Consider the following 23,044-nt stretch of genomic DNA (forward strand, 5'->3'; position numbering starts at 1 on the left):
AAAAAGAGGCTATATAGCAGACGATCTCTGCCCACAATGTATGTAGAAATCAGAAAACATACAACACATGATGTTTAAATGTGAAAAAGTTCAACCTTTAGAAAAATACACTTTAGCCCTCATTCATAAAGTATACCCATACCATATACCTTATAAAAACATTTTTAAATCACTTCTTTTCTTTTCATCAAATTTTTTAAATAAATTTTATATTAGAAAACTAATAACTAACGAACTATTATACATAATATATTGCAATAGAATGTGGTCGTTCCACGACAAGAAAATTTACCCCAGAAGGATGCTCATGCTGGAATTCCAAGGCAAAATTAAAAGAACTTTATCAGAAGAATTCCAAATTTCAATAATTATTAATAAAACAAATTTCTTTTCTACAAGAATGCAGAAATATCTGGAGCGGATAAAATAATATTAATCAAGAAATTAATAACAAAGTTCTTATAAATTGAAACGCCCAGATATATTTTTATGAAAATTTCTTTTTTTAAAATTTTACTAAATTTTAAAAAAAGAAATTTTCATAAAAATATATTTTACTTAATTTTACTAAAAGTAAAATTAAGTAGTAAAATTAAGTAAAATATATTTTACTTAATTTTACTACTGTAACATTATTAATACCTCTGAAGGACAAACGCCCGAGGAGAATAAACTACAATACAAATTATTAGGATTTTGAATTTAAAAATAAATAAAAATGAGATAAAACACGAACATTAAAGAAAGGTAAAGATTCAGATTATGATCAAAAATAAAGTAAATAACAAGTAAATAATACGAGTGATTACTCCTATTTAAAAGTTTCAGAAGAAGTCTAGTTCGTTGTCAATTATCAAAAGTTTATTTTTTATTTTATTTTTAAATTGATCAAGGGAAGGAATTTTTTTTAACTCATTATCCAATAACGTGTTCCATAATATAGGTCCTCTGATTGCAATTGAGAACTTAGTAGCAGAATAATATGCTTTTGGTTGAATATAATTGCAATTTGAAAATCTTGTTGGGTATAAATGATTTATTTTTTCAAAAAATGAGTTAAATAAAATGGGTGTCATTTTATTATCTACTTTGAACATAAATATAAGAATATGATATAAACTGAAATACGTTAAGTATTTTGAATTTATTAAAAAAAATTTAGTGTGGAAGAAGCGATCCACATTTCCAATAACTCTTACAGCGTGTTTTTGTTTAATTAAAAGCTTTTTATTTTTAGATACATTAATGCTGCACCAAGCAACGTTAGCGTAATTTAGATAGCAATGAATAAAAGAAAAATAAATAAATTTCAAACAAGTTTGGTTTAACAACTGTTTGGCTTCATATAAGAGGCCAATATTTTTTGAGATTTTATTATGGATTATACGTATGTGCTCTTTCCACGTTACATTTTCATCTAAAACTACACCTAGAAACAACAAAGAACGCTCTCTTTTGACGTAAGAGTTACTAATAAAAAGTTAAGGAAGTTTTAAGGGAACGTTGTCTTTATCATGAAGAAGATGGAAGAAAGTATATTTTATATTTTTAATATTTATAGACAATTTATTCGATATAAACCATTCGCTTAGTTTCGTAAGCTCTTTGTTCATTGTTGCAAATAAAATATTAATACCTTTATTAGAATAAAATACATTAGCATCGTCGGCAAATAAAATTGCGTTTAAGATATTGGAAAATTTACTAAAGTCATTTATATAAATGAGAAATAAAAGCTGTCCTAGAATTGATCCTTGGGGGACTCCGCAGTTAATTGTCATTAAATCTGCTTTTTCGCCATCATATAAAATGCATTGATTTCTATTCTTCAAATAACTCTTAAACCAATCTAAGTTAGAACTTATGATACCATAGTTTTTAAGTTTGTATAGAAGAATATTATGATCTACGGTACCAAACGCTTTGCTGAGATCAAAAAAGACACCTGAAGTAAGTTTTTGTTCACCAAAAGCTTTAAATATTTCTTGTACAAGATTAATTATTGCACAATCGGTCGAATGACCGGATTTAAAACCAAATTGTTTATTGTAAAGAATATTATTTACATTTAAGAAGGAATAAAGTCTATTATACATTACACGCTCCAAAATTTTGGAAAATCAATTGAGAACTGAGATCGGTCTGTAGTTGGAAACATCAGAAGAATCACCTGTTTTAAAAATTGGTGTAACCTTTGCACTTTTTAGTTTTTCAGGAAAAACTCCATGTTTTAAAGATAAATTAAAAATGTGTAAAAGTGGTATTGTTATATATTTTAGTAAATTAATAACGACATTACTGCTGGCATCATCTAAACCTGAACTTTTGTTAGGTTTTAACATGGATACTGATATTAATAAGGGAATGCTTTGTATTGCATCTTAATGGATCTGAAGTTTCTTGGAGTTCCCTGTTCTTTGAGGTCACTAGATTTAACATCGCACCAACAGCAAGGGTGTTTGCTTGAGTGAGACTGAATGCCACAGATGATATTGGCTAACTTCATGTCACATGCAATAAAGAAAAGCACATCGATTTTCCCAAATAAACTTAAATTTTTTTTGACATTTTCATAAGCTTCTGAAACATTTTCAGCAACAGCAACAAGTAACTGACGCCTGGCACTTGTTTCTTTCCCATGCTCTACAGTCAGAAAGCATTTTCGTCATTTGAGGCTGAACTTGTTTTGACATTTTGACATTCACCATGGGAGATAACACTCAAGCTAAACTTGAGGAAAGATCCTCCACCATCAATATCTAGTTTGATGAGAGGCGGTGAAGTAATTGCTTTAACTCTGAGAGTTGAGTTATAAAAATTCCCTAAACTCTTGTAGTGAATCACCTTAAAGGAAAATAAGAAACATTTGTTTTTACATTTTTAAATAGTAGAAAAAAATTGGTCAAAGCAATAAAAGATTTTAGGAGATACTTCAATACAAGAAAAAAAGCAGAACCAGGTTATACATATTTAATACTAAAAAAACTTGATTCTAACATTAATTTTAAAATTATTTTATAAACTACCAATTAATTTTGAATTTACAATTCTAAAGTAATTTTTACAATATGAAAAAAAGTTTTTATTGTATCCAATATTTGGTCAATCATTTTAAACAAAAACAAAAAAGTAAACCTGTGGGTTTAACAACTACAATATAAAGAGGTTTATATGTGTTTTAAATTCAGAACAATTAGACAAAATGCCTCTAACTATGTGTTTTCAACCCCATATTTTATACAAACTTGGACAAAAAAAAACACTCTTTTTGCAGATAAAGTACACACAAATGTAAAGTTTAACAACCATAGAATCCCATATCCACTAGTCACATGATATTGTTACTAAATTAGTTATTTGATGTAACTTTGAATCTTTAAAAAGCATAAAAACCACAAAAAGCTGTTATATTTCGGGCGTTTTTTCAAAGGCGAGATTCCTACTTTAAAAGCTATATCTTTGCACAGATAAAAGATACCTAGCTTCTATTTTTTTGCGTGAAAGATACATGCCAAGGCTTTATTTTATTAAATTTTGAAACTTCCATAGTCGATCATAAGGTTGGAATAAAAACGTAAAGAATCCGTTGTCTCTTTTTAAAGAGGCTTTTAGTGCCATACCCTATACTTTAGGTCCCTGCACACAAACCACAAGCGTCAAAGAGCTAATTTTTTGTCAGGTTATAGCCAACACATATACGTAAAGAGTTTTTGATATTTTTTAAAAACTCCATAACCCAAAAGTGAAAATAAAAACAAAATAGATTTACAGCGGGGCTCCAAGTGCGATCAGTAGCGCAAAGTGCCATAAAACTTTAAATGTTATTTTCTCCTTTGGCTTTAGATTTTAATTTTTGCATCTGGTGATACCTGAGGCCTTGCATATTAATGTTCCATCGGTCGTTATTTTGGTCCTCAAAATTGAGGTTGGTACCTTATCGGATAGGTGTGCTCTTTTATTTAAACTTGATTTTTTTCAAATTATTTTTTTAATGTGGTTTTTAAATGCTCTAGTTTTTCCTGTAGGCAGTCTATATAATACATGTACAATAACATTTCTTGAGGTTTTGCTAACGATTTCTACGCAGGTACTTATACCTGACCCGCTTATAAAGTGCTAATTAGTGGTTCAATTATTTAAACATCCGTTACATTAAAATAGAAAAAAAAAGTAAAATCTCAATAACACATTAACTTCTCAAGAAAGTATATATATATATATATATATATATATATATATATATATATATATATATATATATATATATATATATATATATATATATATATATATATATATATATATATAGTATGAAATGAATTATGAGTTATAAATTTTTTTAAATGTTGTTAGGGATATCTATAAACTGTAGTTCTATATATGCATGATTATTTTTATCATATTTACTACAAAAAGGATTATTTCTATCAAAACACTTTGAACAATATAGTCTCAATTTAAGAACAAACAGGTCTTCTTCGTTTCCACATGACTCACATTTAGGCTTTTTATATGTCGGCTTTGCTTTCCTCTCTGTTAGAGTTCCGCTTGCCGATTCTAACTTCAACATCTATATATAAAAAAATGCATACATATATAGTGTGGTTATATAACATATAATACAGCACACACACACTTATATATATATATATATAATATAACATATATGTATAATATAATATATAGTGCATATATATAATATGCAGCCTATTGTAACATTTAAAAACTAATAAAAATTTAAAAGTTTGGTTATTTATGTTACATTTAGATTTTTAAAATCTAAATGTAACAAAAGTTACAAAATTAACATAATTAAAAAGTAATTTTTACCATTGTAAGATTAGATAATGAACTTTTTCTCAAGAATATATTTCTGTATTAAAGAAATCTTTTCTCGTTATAAAAACATATTTTTTAATTTTATGTGCCCCGAGAAGTCTCAACGGACAAATTACAGAGCGGAAAAGCATTTGAAAGGAAGTTCACGCTTCTTTCCTTACCGATGTTATAAAGCTCGCTCAGGGGTTGTTTTAATCCACCGCTATGCTTAAACAAGTGCTTTTAAGACTTAAATCTCACTCGCCAAAACCTTGCTTGGGCACTTTTGACTTTGCAAGTCATTAAATTAAAAAATTATGCTATACTTTTTGAATGGTTTAAATTGTGCGCTGTATTTTTCAACCAAAAATGCACACACAAATCCCAAGTGGGATTTGTGTGTGTGTGTGTGTGTGTGTGTGTGTGTGTGTGTGTGTGTGTGTGTGTGTGTGTGTGTGTGTGTGTGTGTGTGTTATAAGTATTATACCAAGCAAATTAATTTATTATTATTTTACTGAACATTTGGATCAAATGTGTTTTCCAATGTCTTTTTTAGATAAATTGTTATTATCTAACACAGCTAGTGCATTTATAACATGTACCTTTTATATAGATGATTCAAAATGCAATCTTTATACATAAAAATCTTCCTATATTTAAAATTTATATATATGCAATCAGAGGCAGTTGTACGAACAAAATGAGGGGGAAAGGGGAGGGTGAATCCCTTAAAAGTAACGATTGGTTTCTTAAATTAATAAAAAATAAAAAAGATCCTTAAAAACTAAAATTCACTCAGCTGAATTTTGTCAAATACCCGACTAGCCTACTAAACTCGTCAAAAAAACGACTGACTTGAAAATAACCTTTTTTGTGGGGTTGGAACACCCTATTCCCCACACACCTTTTCCCTAAATTCGCCTTTGTATGCAATCTTTACACATAAAAAGTCTTTGTTTCTTTAAAACACCCAACAAAAATAATTCAAAATAAAACTAGTTAATCTAAAAAAAAATTTATTCTCTGTATTTTGTGAATATTTTACATCGTAGTTGAGAGAAGTAAAAGCTAGAATTATGTTGTACACAATCTCAAAAGACAAGTTAACTTTGAAAACATCTACTTTTTGTTGTTTAACAAAAGTAACAAGTAAAAGTAACATATGACAATTTAAGCGTTTTTATTACTTTTAAAAAAATTACACGAATCTTTGGTTGATAATTATGATTATAAAAATTTTAAAGGAAGTATATTTTTCGCTTGTGGTTCTTTATAATTTTATATTTTTTGTTGAAACATTTAAAAACAACCCAATGGCTACGATGATAAAACCCAATACTATGATGATAAAACGCGTGTTTTTGAAAATATTCCGAAATAGCAGAAATATTCTTGTATAGCGTGTATTATTTATGAAAACATTTATAAAATAATAAATTTAAAAAAAAAAAAAATTTATAATAATGAATCACAAGTTAGGATAAACTTAAAATTTGACTTTGATATATATATATTCGATCTCAGACAACTGATTGTATTTTTTAAAAAATCTTTAAAGATAATCTTTTAAATTTTTTATTTATCAAATTTACAGTGTTAATTAATAGTAGCGACCCTTTCTCTCATTAGCTGTATGTTTTTGATGCTGAAGTTTTGACTTTGGTGATCATAGCGGACAGCAGAATAGAGATTTTCCCTCTACCGGCAACGCCGGGGACGATTCGAACTTTTTTGCTAAGGACGTAATATCTGTCCACTATTTCTTTGAAAACATAAAAATATTCGAAAATGCAAGTGGTTCAGTAATCAACGCCTCAAAAACCAAGGGTCTTGCTCTTGGGGGTTTTGATCCTAAAATAGACAGAAAATTGGATAACATATAGTGGAACCACGACACCGGTTTTAAAATTTTAGGTGTTACCTTTTATACCAGACTAAGCAATACTACCAATTTCAACTGGCAAGTAGCTCTTAACAAAGTAGAGAAAAAGCTCAAGTTTCTGGGACTGCGTATTTTGTATCGAAAAGACTATTTTGATTAATACGCTAGCAATGTCAAAAGTGTGGCTTCTAGAAAACGTGTTACCCACTCCTGATTGGGTAATCGAGCGTTTGCATAGAGCTTGAAATATTATCACGTACATTTATATTATACCAAAGCAACAAGTGTAAAGCAACAAATCCTGATAGCACTTGCAAAAAACACTTCAGAGAGCTACCATAATGTGAAGGCTTTTTTGAATCTCATTCAAGTTCAATTAGAATGTCAGAAAGATTCTTTCATCATTTCTTGCGATCTCAAGCAAACATTTTATGTGGAATGCAGTCTCATAGCAGCAAGCATCCATGTTGTTGGTGTGATGCCTCATCACCAAATCTCTAAAACTGCGGCCACCTGAGAACTTTTGATGAGATCAGAAAACAACATTCCGAATTCATCAGAGCAGGAGGAGATTTTAGAAAATCAAAGGACTTCATAAATGTTGTTCAAATGCCAATACTCAAGTTTCCAGATAACAAGCTCGTCCTTGAGGCTATCCCACCCATGGAGCTTCATTTGCTACTTGGTGTGGTAAATCACTTGATCAAAACTCTTTGTGATCGATGGCCCAAAGCCAAGGAATGGCACTCATCACTTCACATTCCATGGTGATTATTTCAATGGGAATGACTGCATGAAGCTCTTGAGAGGTGTGAGCAAACTCCAATTGCTTTCAGAAAAGAAAAATTTTGCTCAAGCTCATGGCTTCATTTAAACACTTACGCTATTCAAGGATGTTGTGACTTCTTGCTTTGGCCAGAAATTGGACCCCTACTACTTATCCAAGATTGCTCAATTCCAACAGAGCTACATTAAACTTACGATTTCAGTTACACCTAAAGCGCATGCAGTGTATTTCCATGTGCCTCAGTTCATCAAGACGAAAAAAATGGGATTGGGTCACCTCAGTGAGCAGGCAACAGAAGCCTTGCACTCGAACTTAAAGGTTCATTGGAATAGGCACAAACGAGGTTCTTCCCACCCTGATTATACCAAGCATCTCCTGAAATGTGTAACTGAGTATAATAGCAAGAAAATCTAAACTCTGCACTAGAAAGAATATTTACATAATTTATTTCAGAAAAAAAAGTTTGAAACGTTTGCTTTCCCATGTGTCTTTCTTTGAAGAGTATTCTAATCAATTATCAGAAAGAAATTTGTTATTTAATTCGTAAGTGAAGTCTTGAAGAAAATAAATGAATAAAAATAAAAAGTCTTTATTTTTACAGATCTAGATGTTTTGTTTTATAAAAATTTCACGAAAACAAATATTTTGGTCTTAAAAGCTATCCGTAGCGTATATATACGCTACGGATAGCTTTTAAGACCAAAATATTTGGTTTTTATTAATTATTTTTTATAGGGTATTTCATTGGTATTAGGACCCCAAATCTACAAATACGTGGTTTTTCATTAATTATTTTTTCTTTACAAAAATAATTAATGAAAAACCACGGTTTGTAGATTTGGGGTCCTAATACCAATGAAATACCCTATGAAAATCCTTTTAGGTGGTAATTGTGTATACTAATTGTAGTACAAAATGAGTAATATAAAATCCTACATTAAAATCCAACGGACTTATTTGACAATCAAGTTTTTATCCAAAAGTGCTCCTTTATATACGTATATGGATAAAAAAAAAACTTAAATGTTAAATAAGCCCGTTGGATTTTAATGCAGGATTTCGAAATGACTCATTTTGTGCTACAATTAGTATACACAATTACCACCTAAAAAGATTTTCATAGGGTATTTCATTTATATTAGGACCCCAAATTTACAAACCGTGTGTCAATATGAAAAACAAAACATTTAAAGAAAAATTATATTTGATGGAAAAATTGAAAAATTATTTACAAATTAGTTACTCATGCTAACACAATAAAATAAACAAAACAAACATAAAAATTAAATTAGTAACATTTTTAAATATGGAAAAATTACTTTGATAGTTTAAAAATGGTAAAAGATTAATACCGTCCAACAAATTGATACAGAAATACGTCCAACAAATTAATACAACCGATTAATACAGTCCAACAAAATCTGTAGAGTAGTCTTAGATCATCTGTACACTTTTGTTCAAGATCATCTGTATTTTTCTTTTACTCTAATAACATCTTTCCCATATCATCTGAAAATTCAACGACCCCTAACAACATCTTTAAAAAGATGTTACTACATCTGGTATTTTTTCTCGAAGTCCAATAACATCTGGAAAAACTTTCTCCAGATATAATTACATCTGAAAAAATTTCTATATGTAACTACATCTGCATAAAATAATGCATTATTAGTTAATATTTTTTTCCTGATGCAGTTACATCTGAACAAATTTCTATATGCAATAACATCTGATTAAAATAATGCATTATTAGTTGATTCATCTTAAAAATAACTTCATTTAAAATCTAAAGATTTAGTTGCACAGATATTTTTACACTTTGATAATTTAAAAGATGTCATTACATCTGTAAAATCCACAGATGTTATTAGACTTTTAAAATTTAAAAGATGTAATTACATCTGAAGAATCCACATTTATAGTTCCACTGATGTTATTACAATTTAAAAGATGTAACTACATCTTTAATATTCATTTAGTATTTGCACAGATGTTATTAAACATCAATAAAAATTCAGATCTTGTTGGACAGATGTTATCAGATATCAATGAAATTTCAGATGTTGTTGGACAGATATTATTATACCTTATTATATTTACAGATGCTGTTGGACTGATGTTATTAGTCATGGTAAAAACTGATGTTGTTACCCTGACCCTTAAAAATTACTATTGAATAATTTTTAAGGGACAGGATGTTCGTGACTATTTCATATAATTTTTCTATTTTTTTGAAATTTTAACTTTTATATTATTTATTGATTTTATTTTAAGGTGTTCGTTCTTGATATACAAAGATGTCAAATGGACATGTTTGTAAAAGGTTTTTATTTTTATTTTTTTCATGTTAATCATGTATTTTATTATGAGAACGTCAGTAAGGCAAGTAGCCGGATGACGTAATAAACTTCAATATAACAACAACAACAAAAATCTTATATTATTGCTCATTTTAACTACTATCCGTTTTCTCTAAGCTATCTTTATAACTCGAATTCTTCTGAATTTCACTCTATTATCTTTCTTTCTTCTTAAAATCACTCTTGGTCTGCAAAGCGAATTATGATGTTCTTATGTGAGCTGAAGAAGTCTTCTCGGGCCTCGGGTATGTGGCTTCTTTATGCGCTCAACAAACATTATTCATCGGGCCTTGATGCGTAAAGCCGCTGCCGGCATTCCGATGCTGGTCCACAGTAAAACCAAATGTGGCTTGCCGCTATTGCAAAAACGCTAAAGGCCTGCTATGCTATTTTTTGTTGGCTTGGCGCCGCCGTCTGAAGAGCGGCAAAACGCTTAGTTGTCAAAGCGTTTTTAAAATGGCATACCACCAGCATCGGTAAGTACATTGCGGTACGCTGTAGTTAGAAGCAACCAATGATATATTATATTACTAGATGCAGGATTTTATTAGACAAAAAGTGAAGCCGCACCGCCATTTGTAATAAGGGCAAAAGCTGAAACCGACGTGTGGAATAAGAGTGAAAAAATGCAAGTTCTTGCATCAAAAGTTCTTAATAAACAAAAAGTAATTCAAAAACACGTTTTAATAATTATAAAACATTTATTAAAGTTTTTTTATGAGCCTAGATTTATTAAAAAGTTGTATAATTATAATTATCAATAATACTTTAAAAGCATCTATCGTTTCACTTTTCTATTCAAAGCTTTAGTTTTATTTAGTTGCCTTTATAGAAGGCCTAGATTTATTCTCGGTGAAAAAAGCCCAGTTAAAATCTTAAAGAATATAAATCAAAAACCGAATATTATTAAAATAGTTAGAAACCTGTCAAAAAGTTTTTAAAGTTACAAATATTTAAAGAAAAAAAAAAAAAGAGCTTGTCACAATCATAAAAACAGTCACAAAAATTTTTAAGAAGTGTACATGTTTTTCAGATGTTTCAAAACTTAATAAAAATTTATACAAACCTTTAAACAAAAAAAGTTTGTTTGTTGTCTTAGGCCAAGTGTAGACTTTTTTAAACTTTCAGTGTACACCTGTGCATACCGAGCAAGTCTCATTAAAATAAATACTACATATTTTTTTAATGAGTTGGGTAGAGTGAAGATCTTCAAATATATTTGAGGTTTCAACATCGTGCTTATTTTAGGACTTAAATGGAGCTAATGATGTTAAAGTTCGATTAACAGTATACTTCAACTTAACTTTAATCTTATTGGAAGAAGTAATTTTTAATTATCATTAGCATCATAACCACATAAAAATACTTTAAAAACTTTTTCACATACACTAACAATATTGAAAACATCAAATGATGGAGAAACTAATCCTCCTCTATTTTTAATATTTATTAGTGATCTATATGACACAACACAAGTATGATCTTGCACATGTGATTGTTAGAGCAGCAGAACAAACAATGCATGGTATTTTTTGTCACATTTTAGTAACAATGTAATCAGAAATATATCCAAGGATTGCTTCTTTATAGATTGAGTTTGAACTTTCTAATACAAAATTTACATCTTTGAAACTCTTATCTAAAGTAGCATCTGCTACTTCAATTGGACTGCTGTGCTTCTTCCATTTTAATGAAAATATTAAACCAACTGAACTTGTATCTAACACTTGACAATTAGAATATTTTGATCCAATGATTGAGTTCCGAAGGAAAATTCTTTTTAATGAAGATTTAAACTGAACAACATTGGAATTATTGTTAAAACCATTTTTACCACGAATGCATGCAAAAAGTAACTCTAGATGGTCCTGAGAGAATTTGTAGGTTAAAATATATTTAAAAGGATTTCCCCTTGAAGTTAATAGTTCAGTAGCTAAATATTTTGTCCTTTTTGCTGCTGCAATTAATCCCAAAACAAAAGTTTTTCGTCTATGCTTTAACAATGAAGTACCATTCACATCTTTTAAACTAGTTAAATAGGTGATACAATCATAAAAATAATTTACCCAATTTGGTTGACTAGATAGAGATAATGGTTTTTTGAACAATTTTCCATAAGGACTTCTTTAAATTCAACACATCAATTCTAAAAGTTTGTTTGCAAATTTTAATCCTTTTTATTCTTGTATATCGTGCAAAGCTTTTATATAGCTCCATTTTATATGATTTCCATCTCTGTCTACAAATATCTCAATATCATTTAAAAGATTTTTTGCTAATTTTAGTGGCAAGGATCTAGAATAAAATATATTGGATGAAATAAAGTCATCATATAAAAAATTTGGCTTGATATCATTTGGTTCTTTACCAAACTGTGCTCCTAATTGTAAAGCAGAATTAAAATTAGTCTTAGCACCATCACAAGTAATGCTATGAACATCAATATCATAACAGAAAGACATATCCAAAATCTTTTAAATAAAACAAGTTAAATTGGATGCTTTTATTTTATTGCAAAAAATATATCCAATTGGTGTCTACCAGTGTCCCTTAGGACCAGCAAACATAAAAACTAAAGCTTCTGTAGCTATGGTATCTGGATCACAAGCTGAAATATCTTTGCCATGATCTACAAATCCAATATATTGCCCCATAGTTTTATCAAACAAGACACTTGATTTTATGGAAATAGAATCTATTAGCAGAGCACAATGCTTGTAGTTACTATCAGATCTTGATTTCTCTTGTTGAAAAGAAAATAAATCACAAAACACACCAGGCTCACAGTTTACAGAGGAAGTTCAGTTGGCTATTGAACTTACAGCTGGAAGAGATAGTGCTGGTCAAAGAAAATTATAAGCACGTGGAAAGTAAAAATGCAAAGTTAATAAAATTTTTTTACTTCATCTGAGTAGCGGTGACCTTTAGGTATTTAGGTATAACGTTTTTATTATTGAACTGGTTTTTGAAAAGATCAAGGGATAAACCTAAAAAGTTCTGTTTAAGTGTAGTAAAAGCATCAGCTGTAAGTAAATTTTTATTTTCAGCATGTGTTAATACATTTTTTAAGTCTTTATTTTTTGGTCCCTTCTTCGTAATTTTTGTTACAAAACCTTAAATTTCTTTTTTAAACTTTCTTTGGTTGGTGACACTGCTGTAGAAGTAGTTAATCGTAGAAGTCATTAACAAAAAACGAAGAAGTAGCACACGTAGACTGTTGTTAAAAGTTTTTTAACAATTAACTCATCGTCGACAATTTCAGGAATGGAAGAAGAGTTATTTATGAAAAGAAGTGGGTGAAAAGTTGGATATTTTCTTTTCAAGTTCTTTTTTTTTTTTCAGTTGAAAAAACAAAAATTGAAGGAACAGCATTAATCTTTAGGTGAGATCTTGGAAGATTTGCACAAAAGTTATATTCGGTCGGTAAAAAATGATCGCTGCAAAGAACTGCGATCTTTGATGGAGTAAACTTCTTACGTTTTAATGCGATTTTCCACTTTTTGCAATATTCTTGGTTATGAAGTGGAAACTTATGAAAGGATATGTAACTTTTTTTCATGTATCTATTTGAGCAACCATAAGCAGCACAGGAGTTCACTATCTTACTATTGAAAATCTTTAAAATACAAAATTCGCTTTATATACTACTAGTATATACTACGCTTTATATACTACTAGTAACGTTTTATTACCATATTATATCACTTGCTGTCTAACTGCAATCTAAAAAGTGAAGCCGCTTTTTGCCCTTTTTACAATTGGCGGACTAAATTTGTAAACAAATAAAACTTAACGTTAAAATTAAACATCTAGTAATACTAGATGTTTAATCTAGTAATACTTTATTTGTTTACAAATTTAATCCGCCATTTGTAAAAAGGGCAAAAAGCGGATTCACTTTTTAGATTGCAGTTAAACAGCAAGTGATATAATATGGTAATGGGACGTTAGAGCGAAAAGTTTAACAGCGATAGAACGTGAAAGTGAAAAGTGTAAAAGCGAAAGAACGTTAAAGAAAAAAGTTTAAAAGCGAAAGCGAAAAGTCAGAAAATCAAAATCCGGTAAAAATAGTATAAGTTATCAATAGCAGAAATGGATTGTTTAATTAAGTTTATTGAAACTGGAAAAAAAACAGTATATGCTATTTTTCTAGAAAATATTTTCAGAAAAGATTCTTCGCGTAATGATAAAGATTATTGAAGATGTACTTTGAATAGGATTGGTTGCAAAGCGAGAATTACCACATTTAATGGGTTATACTTGATGTCTTCATTAGAGATGCTGTTAAAAAATCTCCAACAAAACCTATGCAAAAGTTAAGTTTAATCATTTTTCTTTATGTAAAAATAATAGTTAATAAAAAATAAAAATTTATATAATTTTAATGTTACATTTGTTACATGTTTGATTATAGCTATATATATATATATATATATATATATATATATACTCCTTCTTTTTAGATTTTTAAGGAAAACAGAAAAATTATGCTTGATGATGCTTGCGGCTCAAGTTTAGATTTACGTCAAGAAATTGTAGCAAATTTCCCACGTTATCAAGCTACAAAAGAAATTATCAAAAAGGGAGAAAGAGAAGTAGTTTCACCTCAACCAACTGATAGAAAAGATTTAATTCTTGAGTTAGAATAGGAATTGACTTCCAACAGTAATATTTTTTTATTGAAAAATAATGGATCTGATGATAAAATTCTTATATTTGGAACTGTAGTTTTTCTTGAACGCTTATGTTGTTTAAAAACATTTAAATCATCACCAGATTTGTTTGCTCAACTTTATACAATTCATTGCTTTATGTCCGATGAGATGTTTTCTGTATTGTACTGTTTGTTGCCGGATAAAAAGACAATAACTTATGTGAGGTTGTTTAACCTAATAAAAGAAATAATTATGGGTAAGTACTTGTAAATTTTATTTCATTATTGTGGAGGCATTACGGTCAGGCATTATAGGTCAGGTCGGGTTATCCTGCTGCTAGTAACATGTAACCCAGTACAATCTGCTTCATGTCCTGCTGCCTTGTAGGATACACCTTTTTAGGCAAAGGCTAGGAGGCGCAAACTCTGACTTAAAACATCCCCTGCCTTGGGCTCTTGGTTGAGTAAAGGCTAGAGATGGTGTCTCAATAAAAATACTCATCTTAGGCAGATGTTAAATGCATCTGGCTACTGTCTTGTAGAAGGCCTCCTAAGCAAAGACTTAAGGGGTTAATAGATTCTATTTGTTGACCAGCCTTGCACGCCTTCATCTATTAGGCTGGCGCAGATGTATTTTTAACACATTGTTTCCAGTTTAGGATGTTGAATGCTGGATTTTCTTGACTCAATGCATGGGTTTTGCTAGTGTCTCTGTTTGTATGACTAGGCAACTCATTATATTATCTCTTAATGAGGGTAAAGCTCTAAATCTCAGTTTTATGGTTCTGAGCCCAGCTGGTAGTCAGGTTTCTCGAACTTTGTGGTAGCTCTCAGAGTGGCTGATTCCATCAACAGCTAAAAAATATCAAAGTATTAACAGTGCCATGTTGCGCATGAATGGTATCCTTGTTTGTACTTTTGGTGTGCATTGCGGAGGCCACATTTAGAGCCCTTTGTTACGGCTTAGGGTTTATTAATAGTAATGAGGCAATTGCTTGGGCTATTAAACAGTGTTCTAAGTACTATCCATGCTTTGAGTCAAGTTCTTCAATCAAATTTTAAAATGAATAAAGTACCAAAAAGTATAAAACACAAAAAACCATCATCATCAGCAAGTTCTCTAAACCTATCATTCACTAATATTCGTGGTCTTCGAAGTAACTTTTCTTCTGTTGAGTCTTATCTCTTGCAAAGTTCACCAGACCTACTTGCTCTTTGTGAGACTAATTTGAGTTCAGCTGTCTCATCTTGTGATCTTAGTGTTGATGGTTATCTTCCTTTAATTCGTAAAGACTCCAATAGTCGCATTTACATTCGTAAGAATTCACCCATTTGTCATGAAACTAGGTTTGAATCCAATGAATATTCTTTTACGTGCCTTCGTTTAGCACCACTTCACTCTAACGCCTTTTTCTTTGTTCTATATCGCTCTCCTTCATCTCAAGACTGCACTCTTTTTGATGTTATTTCTGATCATATTGACCAAGCCCTCTTGCTTTATCCATCAGCTAATATAGCTGTTGTTGGTGACTTTAATGCTCACCACTCTGAGTTGCTTGGCTCTAGTGGCGATGATTCTACGGGCATTAAAGCCCACACTTTTGCCTTTCTCAATCCCTAACTCAAATAGTCAACTTTCCTACTCGCTTTCCAGACAACTCGAATCATCTACCTTCTCTTCTCGACTTATGTCTTGCTTCTGATCCTAGTCAGTGCTCAGTTTCTCCACATTCACCCTTAGGTGCTTTTGATCACAGTTTGATCTCTCAAAAACTAATATCTCATTCTTCTTCATCACCTGAATCCCTCTATTATCGTACCTCTTACAACTACAGTAAAGCTGACTGGGATTCTTACCTTGATTTTCTTCGTGATGGCCCTTGGTTAGAAATCTTTTGTCTTCCTGTCAACAAATGCACATTCATAATGAAATGAATAGACGAATATCTCTGAACATATATGAATTTACTTTAAGTTTAAAGCTACATCAAGCTTTTAATGATGATGAACTTGACGAATTGGAATCAGGTCGACCGGCTAGAAAATCAAAAAAAAAAACTTAAATATTAATAAGGAAGTTCTAAACCTAAGACAGTTTGCAAGAGAAGGGTTATTGTCTTGGATTTAGTTCATAACTATAGCTAGTTATAAATTAAAATTACAAGGATTAGTAATGCATATGTTTCATCTAACATTTATATAATTTTTATCTGATATTAAATTATTAGTGATGTACCAATGAAAAAGGCTGATTGTGGCTAGTGATAGGGTTTAATGTATGTGTATAAAAATAATATATCAATATTAGGTATATAATTTGCATATATAAGTTGTGTCTATGCACCGGCGCCAATTAATTGGCTAAAATGCTCCAGCGTCAATTAATTGGCTGACTAATGCCAATTAATGGCCTTAACTATGGTTTATTAATTGGCCAATAGTTAAACTGATTAATTGGCATTGCCCAATGCATCAACATAAGCTAAAAGGCCAAACCACTTCTGGTGCATAGACAAAACTTATTTATGCAAATTATACACCTAATACTGATATATCACCTTTATATACTTACATTAAACCCTATTAATAGCCACATTCAACCTTTTTTTATTGGTACATCACTAAAAATTATATAAATGATAAAATATGATATATAAGTATAGATTTGATGTTTAAAATATATTTAAGAATTGATGCCAAAGTTTAATTACCTAATTAATTTGTAATAGCTTAGGTAAAAAAATTTGATTTTTTAGTGTTAGATGTTCTGTTATAATTTATGTTTGTTTTTATGTGTCAAATTTTAAGCATATTATTATTTAGATAATTTTTTAGTGATTTTCAGATGTTATTTTTATAGATTATTTGGCGTATGCATTTTGTTTTCTTTAAATTGTTTACATTTTTTATTAGTCTAGCAGTTATAGTTTAGAATTATTTATTTGGCACTTTAACTGGCAGTTATAGTTAGAGGTACAGTTTATTAGATTATGTAAATAAAAAAACTTGTTGTATTTAGTTTAGAATTATTTATTATTTGGTATTTTAGCTGAGAGTTATAGTTACAGTTAGAGTTTATTTGATTAAATAAATAAAATAAACTTGTTGTATTTAGTTTAGAATTATTTATTTTTTGGTATTTTAGCTGAGAGTTATAGTTACAGTTAGAGTTTATTAGATTAAATAAAAACAAAACTTATTGTTTTTAATTATTATCTTATTTTACACTAAATGAGAGTTGTAGTTTTGAATAAAGTTTTTTTTTTTTGAATAGAGATTCAACCTTAGCTGATGCTAATTTTGCAATTGATTTGATATATGATTTCCAAGAAAGATCCAAGAAGTAAGAGTTAATCCTAGAAGTCGAAAGGTAAATGACTTGTTTGGTACATTACTATTCATAAATATGGGAAGATCTATATATTATTGCAATAACGGTTAGCTGAAAAAGCTTTATCGGAGTTTCAATTCGCCAGCCACTGAGGGCCCATGCTGCAGCAGACGACTTGGAATTGTTGAGTTTAGTTTAATTGTTGAGTTGAGTTTAAGTTACATGGAAGCATTTATCAGCTGGAAGACAAAATATTTTTATCTAAGGCCCATCATGAAGAAAATTAGAGAAAGACTTATTGCGACTTATCTAAAAAAAGAAGATGTGCGGTTCCTTTTTTTATCATTTTTTTTAAATTTTTTTTTTTTTTTTTTTGATATTTATACATTACATTTCAAACAAAAGATTGCTTCTTGGTTTAAATAAAAATTAACCATAGATTTAAAAATATGCAAATTAATAATGTGCTTTTATTTTGATTAGGTATGGTGACTTAGACTGTTTTCCCTTCATACTTTTAGAAATGATGAGATAGTTAAACCTCAAGAATTGATGTTTAAATTTTGAGTCATAAACTAAAAGCCAGGGAAAATATATCAACACAGTTAAACAATTACATAATTAAACGAGAGAAATATAAAGGTTAGTTTTTAATATAAATTATTGTCTAGTAGATAATAACATCTACAGTTATTATTTATATAAATTAAGGCAAATTTTTATCACTTTATGTTTATCAAGTTGATCAATTACTCTTATGCTTATGATTTCTTATAGAAAATAATGTCCTTTGGGTAATACTATATTTAAACTAATGTATGCACTGACTATTTTAGATCTTGTAGTGTAAAAAATTTAATAGTCTTTAACTAATTTCAAGCCAACACAGAAGGCTTTCTAGTGTAGGCACAACTAGTGTTCTTCATATAATAATATGTAAACTAAAATATTCAAACAGGTTAGTTTTGGTTAAAAGTAGGTAAAGTCAATAATAATAAGCAGAATCAGCACAGACCTAAAGTAAATATTTCCTCTTGCTATTTGATATATTTGTGAATTTCTTGGGTTACATATTGTTCTTTGCTTATATATTGTGGATGTATGTTTTTGTAAGTTCTATATTTTTTTAAACAAATGTTGATATATTTTAGTGTTCTTAAGCAAATCTGCTTTATTTTGTGTTTAATTTTGACATTGCTCAGTAATAATGTGCTTAAAATATGCAATTTGGTTCTTTCAGTCTTTTAATTAGGTGAATGAGCTAAAGCTTTAATTGGTATGTGTAATAACTTTAATTAGTATGTGTATATTCAGTCTTTGAATATATTGTCAACTTTTGACATGTTATTAAATTTATAAGCATACATCAATGCAAACATCTCTATAAATATCTTATTTTTATAAATATTAAATCCACCCTTGTATGGAACACTTTTGAAGACCACTAGTTCGCCTCTTATCATTGGTATAAACACTCAACTTTTAACTAACTAGTTTAAATAACTAGTTTTGCCACTTATCATTTGTATAAACACTTAACTTTTACACGTTTTGGAGCAAAATGCTTATTTCTGAAATTGACTCACCTCAATTGTAATACATTTAAGACAAAACTCAAAAGAAAAAAATCAAGTCTATTTTTACAATTATTCCTCTCCTAAATGATGCTAAAATTTAAATTACTTTTGAGTTGTGTCTGGCAACTCAAAAGTAAAAAATCCCGTCTTTGTTAATAATTATTCCTCTCCTAAATGATGCTAAAATTTAAGTTAGTCAAAGCCCCATCGAGAGTTTGATTCTTTTAACTGATTTCTCTGATTCTATAAAAATACCTAGTCTTCTTTCCACTTATTCTTGCCCTAGAATATATGACCTTTGAAAATTAGCAACTTTAATATAAATAGTCAATTCAATTGACTATTGTTGTCAATTGCGTTTTCCTTTCTTAAATATTAACTCATTTAATGTTACCAATGTTATTAAAATTTTTTTTTCACCAAACCATATAATATATCATAGGTACTAAGACAAAGCCAGAGCTTGCACAAACCGTGGTTCAAAACAAACGCTGTGGTTCAAAACAAGCGTTTATAAGCTTCGACATACAATGATCTATTTAAGGTCTTTACAGCGTGGAGTATAAATACACTGGAAAATAAAGTAATTGTTTTATAACAAAGTTTTGTAGCTACAAATTAGCGGATTATAGATACTATATATTTTAAAAGTATCAAATAGTACAAGTTCTCTCTCTCTCTCTCTCTCTCTCTCTCTCTCTCTCTCTCTCTCTCTCTCTCTCTCTCTCTCTCTCTCTCTCTCTATATATATATATATATATATAAATTAGTAAAAAACACTTATCTAACTTTTTTCTAAATAAATTAGGCAATGTTTTCATCACATATGTTTTCATCATAATATACTAACATATTTTCATCATAATATACTGGGAGTGTGTATATCTTGCCTCTATGTAAGTAGTAATGATTTTAAATTAAATTATGAAAGGTTTCAAACAATATCTGACTCAGGCTGTAATTCTTCAATTTGGTATATTGGCAGGGTTTATAATTTTCAACACATATCTGATCTTTTTACTTAAAAGATTTTTTTTGTGCTGAGTAGTTAATAACTATTCTTTGCAACTGTTTTGTTGATTCATTTTTTTCTTTATGAGCTTGATATTTGTTTGAGTTGTTATTTTGGTTCATCGAATTCATATAACCTGATGTTTGTATTTAGCTTTGATTTTAGAAGCTTTTTAATGAAATCCTCCAGTACTAATTAGTGAAGAAAAGTACAACAACAGCAAAAAGAAAAACAGAAAACTGCTGTCTACATTAAAAGTAATTTAATTCAAGAAATCTATTCAGTTCAAAAGATCTTCTTTATAATCACTTTGCAATTGTCGCTTTGCAATGACATCGCAAATGGAGGAAGTATTTTTTTTAACGGTGAAAAGCTGAAAAATAGATAAAAAAGGAAAAGAAAAATAAATAAAAATTGCTTAGAAGCAAAGTATTAAAAATAACTAATTAATTGAAAACGATGAATATATTGAAGAATAAAAATTGAAGAAAAACAATAAATAAACAGAACAACTAAAAACAAAGTTAAAAGAAAAAATGTTGGTGATATATTCGAAAATGAATAACTTAAACAAGTTATTATAAGAAAACAAAAAGAATAACTTTTAGGTTTTATTAATTTATATTGTTTGCATTCTTTATTTTGTTGTATATTTTTGAAATATTTTTTATATTGTCATGTATTTCTATGTTTTGTTTATACTGTCATGTAATTTTGTGCATCGTATATATTTATCTGTTCATTTGTGTATTTTTTATTGTAGTGTTATTGCTAATTATTTTTATTATTGTTGCGTTTTGCATTTGTTGGTTTTATTCAAGTGATTTCATATTTATTGTCTCATAATATTTAAACATACCCTGCTGTTTTTTTTATTTTATTATTTTCTATCATTTTTCAGATGGTTTAACGTTGTGTTATCTCATTCATTCATATATCTTTTATGTCACCTCATTTATTTTTTCCTTTTTTTGTGTTATTGGTCTGGCTTTTATAATTGTTATTGTTCTTTTTATTATTATTATTTTTTTGGTACTACCTATATTTATAGCTTTTTTTTGTTTTTTTGTTTTTGCTTTATTTGTTTATTTTATTAAGGTGTCACTCCAGTGACTAGTTTTTAACTATAAAAGTGACACCAAGCCTAATTTTGTCAAATTATAAGTAAATTAAAAATAAACAAAAAAAAAACAACAAGCATTGAAATATCTAATTTTTTATAGTATAATAATTTTTTTTTTAGTTTAAAAAAATACAGACAAAGTATTTATTCAAAGAAAATCTTTTTTTTTCTGCAACTTTTTGTGTAAAAGTATTCAGTTTAATAAATGTTAGGTTATTGATCAGAATGTTGAGTATATGATGAATGAGGTGTAAGGAATTTTAGCTACAAGTTGGTTTTTTTTTCTTTTATAAACCATTTTCGTAAACTTTCACATAAAAACTAAGTATGTGGATGTATGCTTGTGATCTAATATTATGCTACTGATTACTATTATCTTTTTTCAGGTTTTGATTTTTTCTAATTCTAATGTGCACTATTATTTACGCTCATGCCACCTCAAGGGTTATGTTCACCATTGTTAAAATACTGCTTGGATTGCAACCAGGTGCTAAAGTAACTTTTTCAAATACTATTAATATTTCATTATATAGCAGATTTTATTTTGAAAATAGGTTTAGTAGTTTTACATTGGAAAAAAACAACTTGATCTTGTTTAAAATCCTCAATATATTGGAAAATAGAGAATCAGTATGCCAGGTAGTCTTTTTTTAAGGTAATTTAAACCATCCTAATATAACTGTTTTTTTAATGTAAATTAAACCGTCATTTTGAAAGTCTTCTTATGTGGAATAACAGTTTCATTTTTGAAAAAATAACATAATTGATATTACAGTTAGTTAGAGATGACGATGTTTTACTTTAAAAAATGCAGGTGTCAGGTAATATGTGTATTACTTTACTCTATATTGTTTTTTTAAAGATATTTCCATAGCTTTTTAATAAACTATGCTTTTGTTTTTTTAAAACTAGGTTATAACATTATATTGGTTTTATTTACATTTTATTGAATGTAGACACACTCATGCCGTGGAGTTACTTGCTATCAACTCGCTATTTGTTGTAAGCCCTTCAAAATGTCTTTAAAGACTGAAAAGGTTGGTTTATTATGTTATTCAGGTATCTCTTAACTGTTGGATTTATATATTTCGATTAATATATGAGTGATATTATAATGAAAACATTTTAAAAATAGAGTCGTCAAATGCAATTTAAACATTAATTTATCGAGATTATACAGAATATTTAAGATAATAATTTTCGTTATGACTGTAATATGTAAATTGTACTTGTAAATCTCTATCTTGAATTAATTTTTATTATTATTTTGTATTGCTCTTAATTCATATTTGTTAACCGTTTATTAGGTTAAAACGCCAAGGCGTAGGCTAATTGATTTACCATAATGTTTTAAGCTTGTAATTTTATTTAATAAATTCGAAAAAGTTTAAAGTGTGTCATCTATGCATTGTTTTGGATGAGATCATGTAATAAAAATAATTTCGCTAAAGATAAGTTCAAAGAAAAGTACAAAAATAATATTTGGAATGTTCATACCTC

The 23,044-nt window shown here is 28.9% G+C and overlaps 1 protein-coding gene across 3 annotated transcripts in view; it reads right to left on the reverse strand.

Moving 5' to 3' along the window:
• Nucleotides 1–4,329: 4,329 nt before the first annotated feature.
• The window catches only part of LOC136091345 (TNF receptor-associated factor 6-B-like), a 106,215-nt gene continuing 87,500 nt past the window's right edge, over nucleotides 4,330–23,044 (reverse strand). For 2 of the 3 annotated variants that reach the window (XM_065818802.1, XM_065818799.1), the window contains one exon: nucleotides 4,330–4,570. In XM_065818802.1, coding sequence (XP_065674874.1) covers nucleotides 4,340–4,570 — 231 coding nt within the window. In that variant the 3' untranslated portion in view covers nucleotides 4,330–4,339. The remainder of the gene's footprint in view (nucleotides 4,571–23,044) is intronic. The other variant, XM_065818800.1, reaches the window with a different exon arrangement.

This window comes from Hydra vulgaris, chromosome 15, assembly GCF_038396675.1.
Source record: "Hydra vulgaris chromosome 15, alternate assembly HydraT2T_AEP".
Taxonomy (NCBI): domain Eukaryota; kingdom Metazoa; phylum Cnidaria; class Hydrozoa; order Anthoathecata; family Hydridae; genus Hydra; species Hydra vulgaris.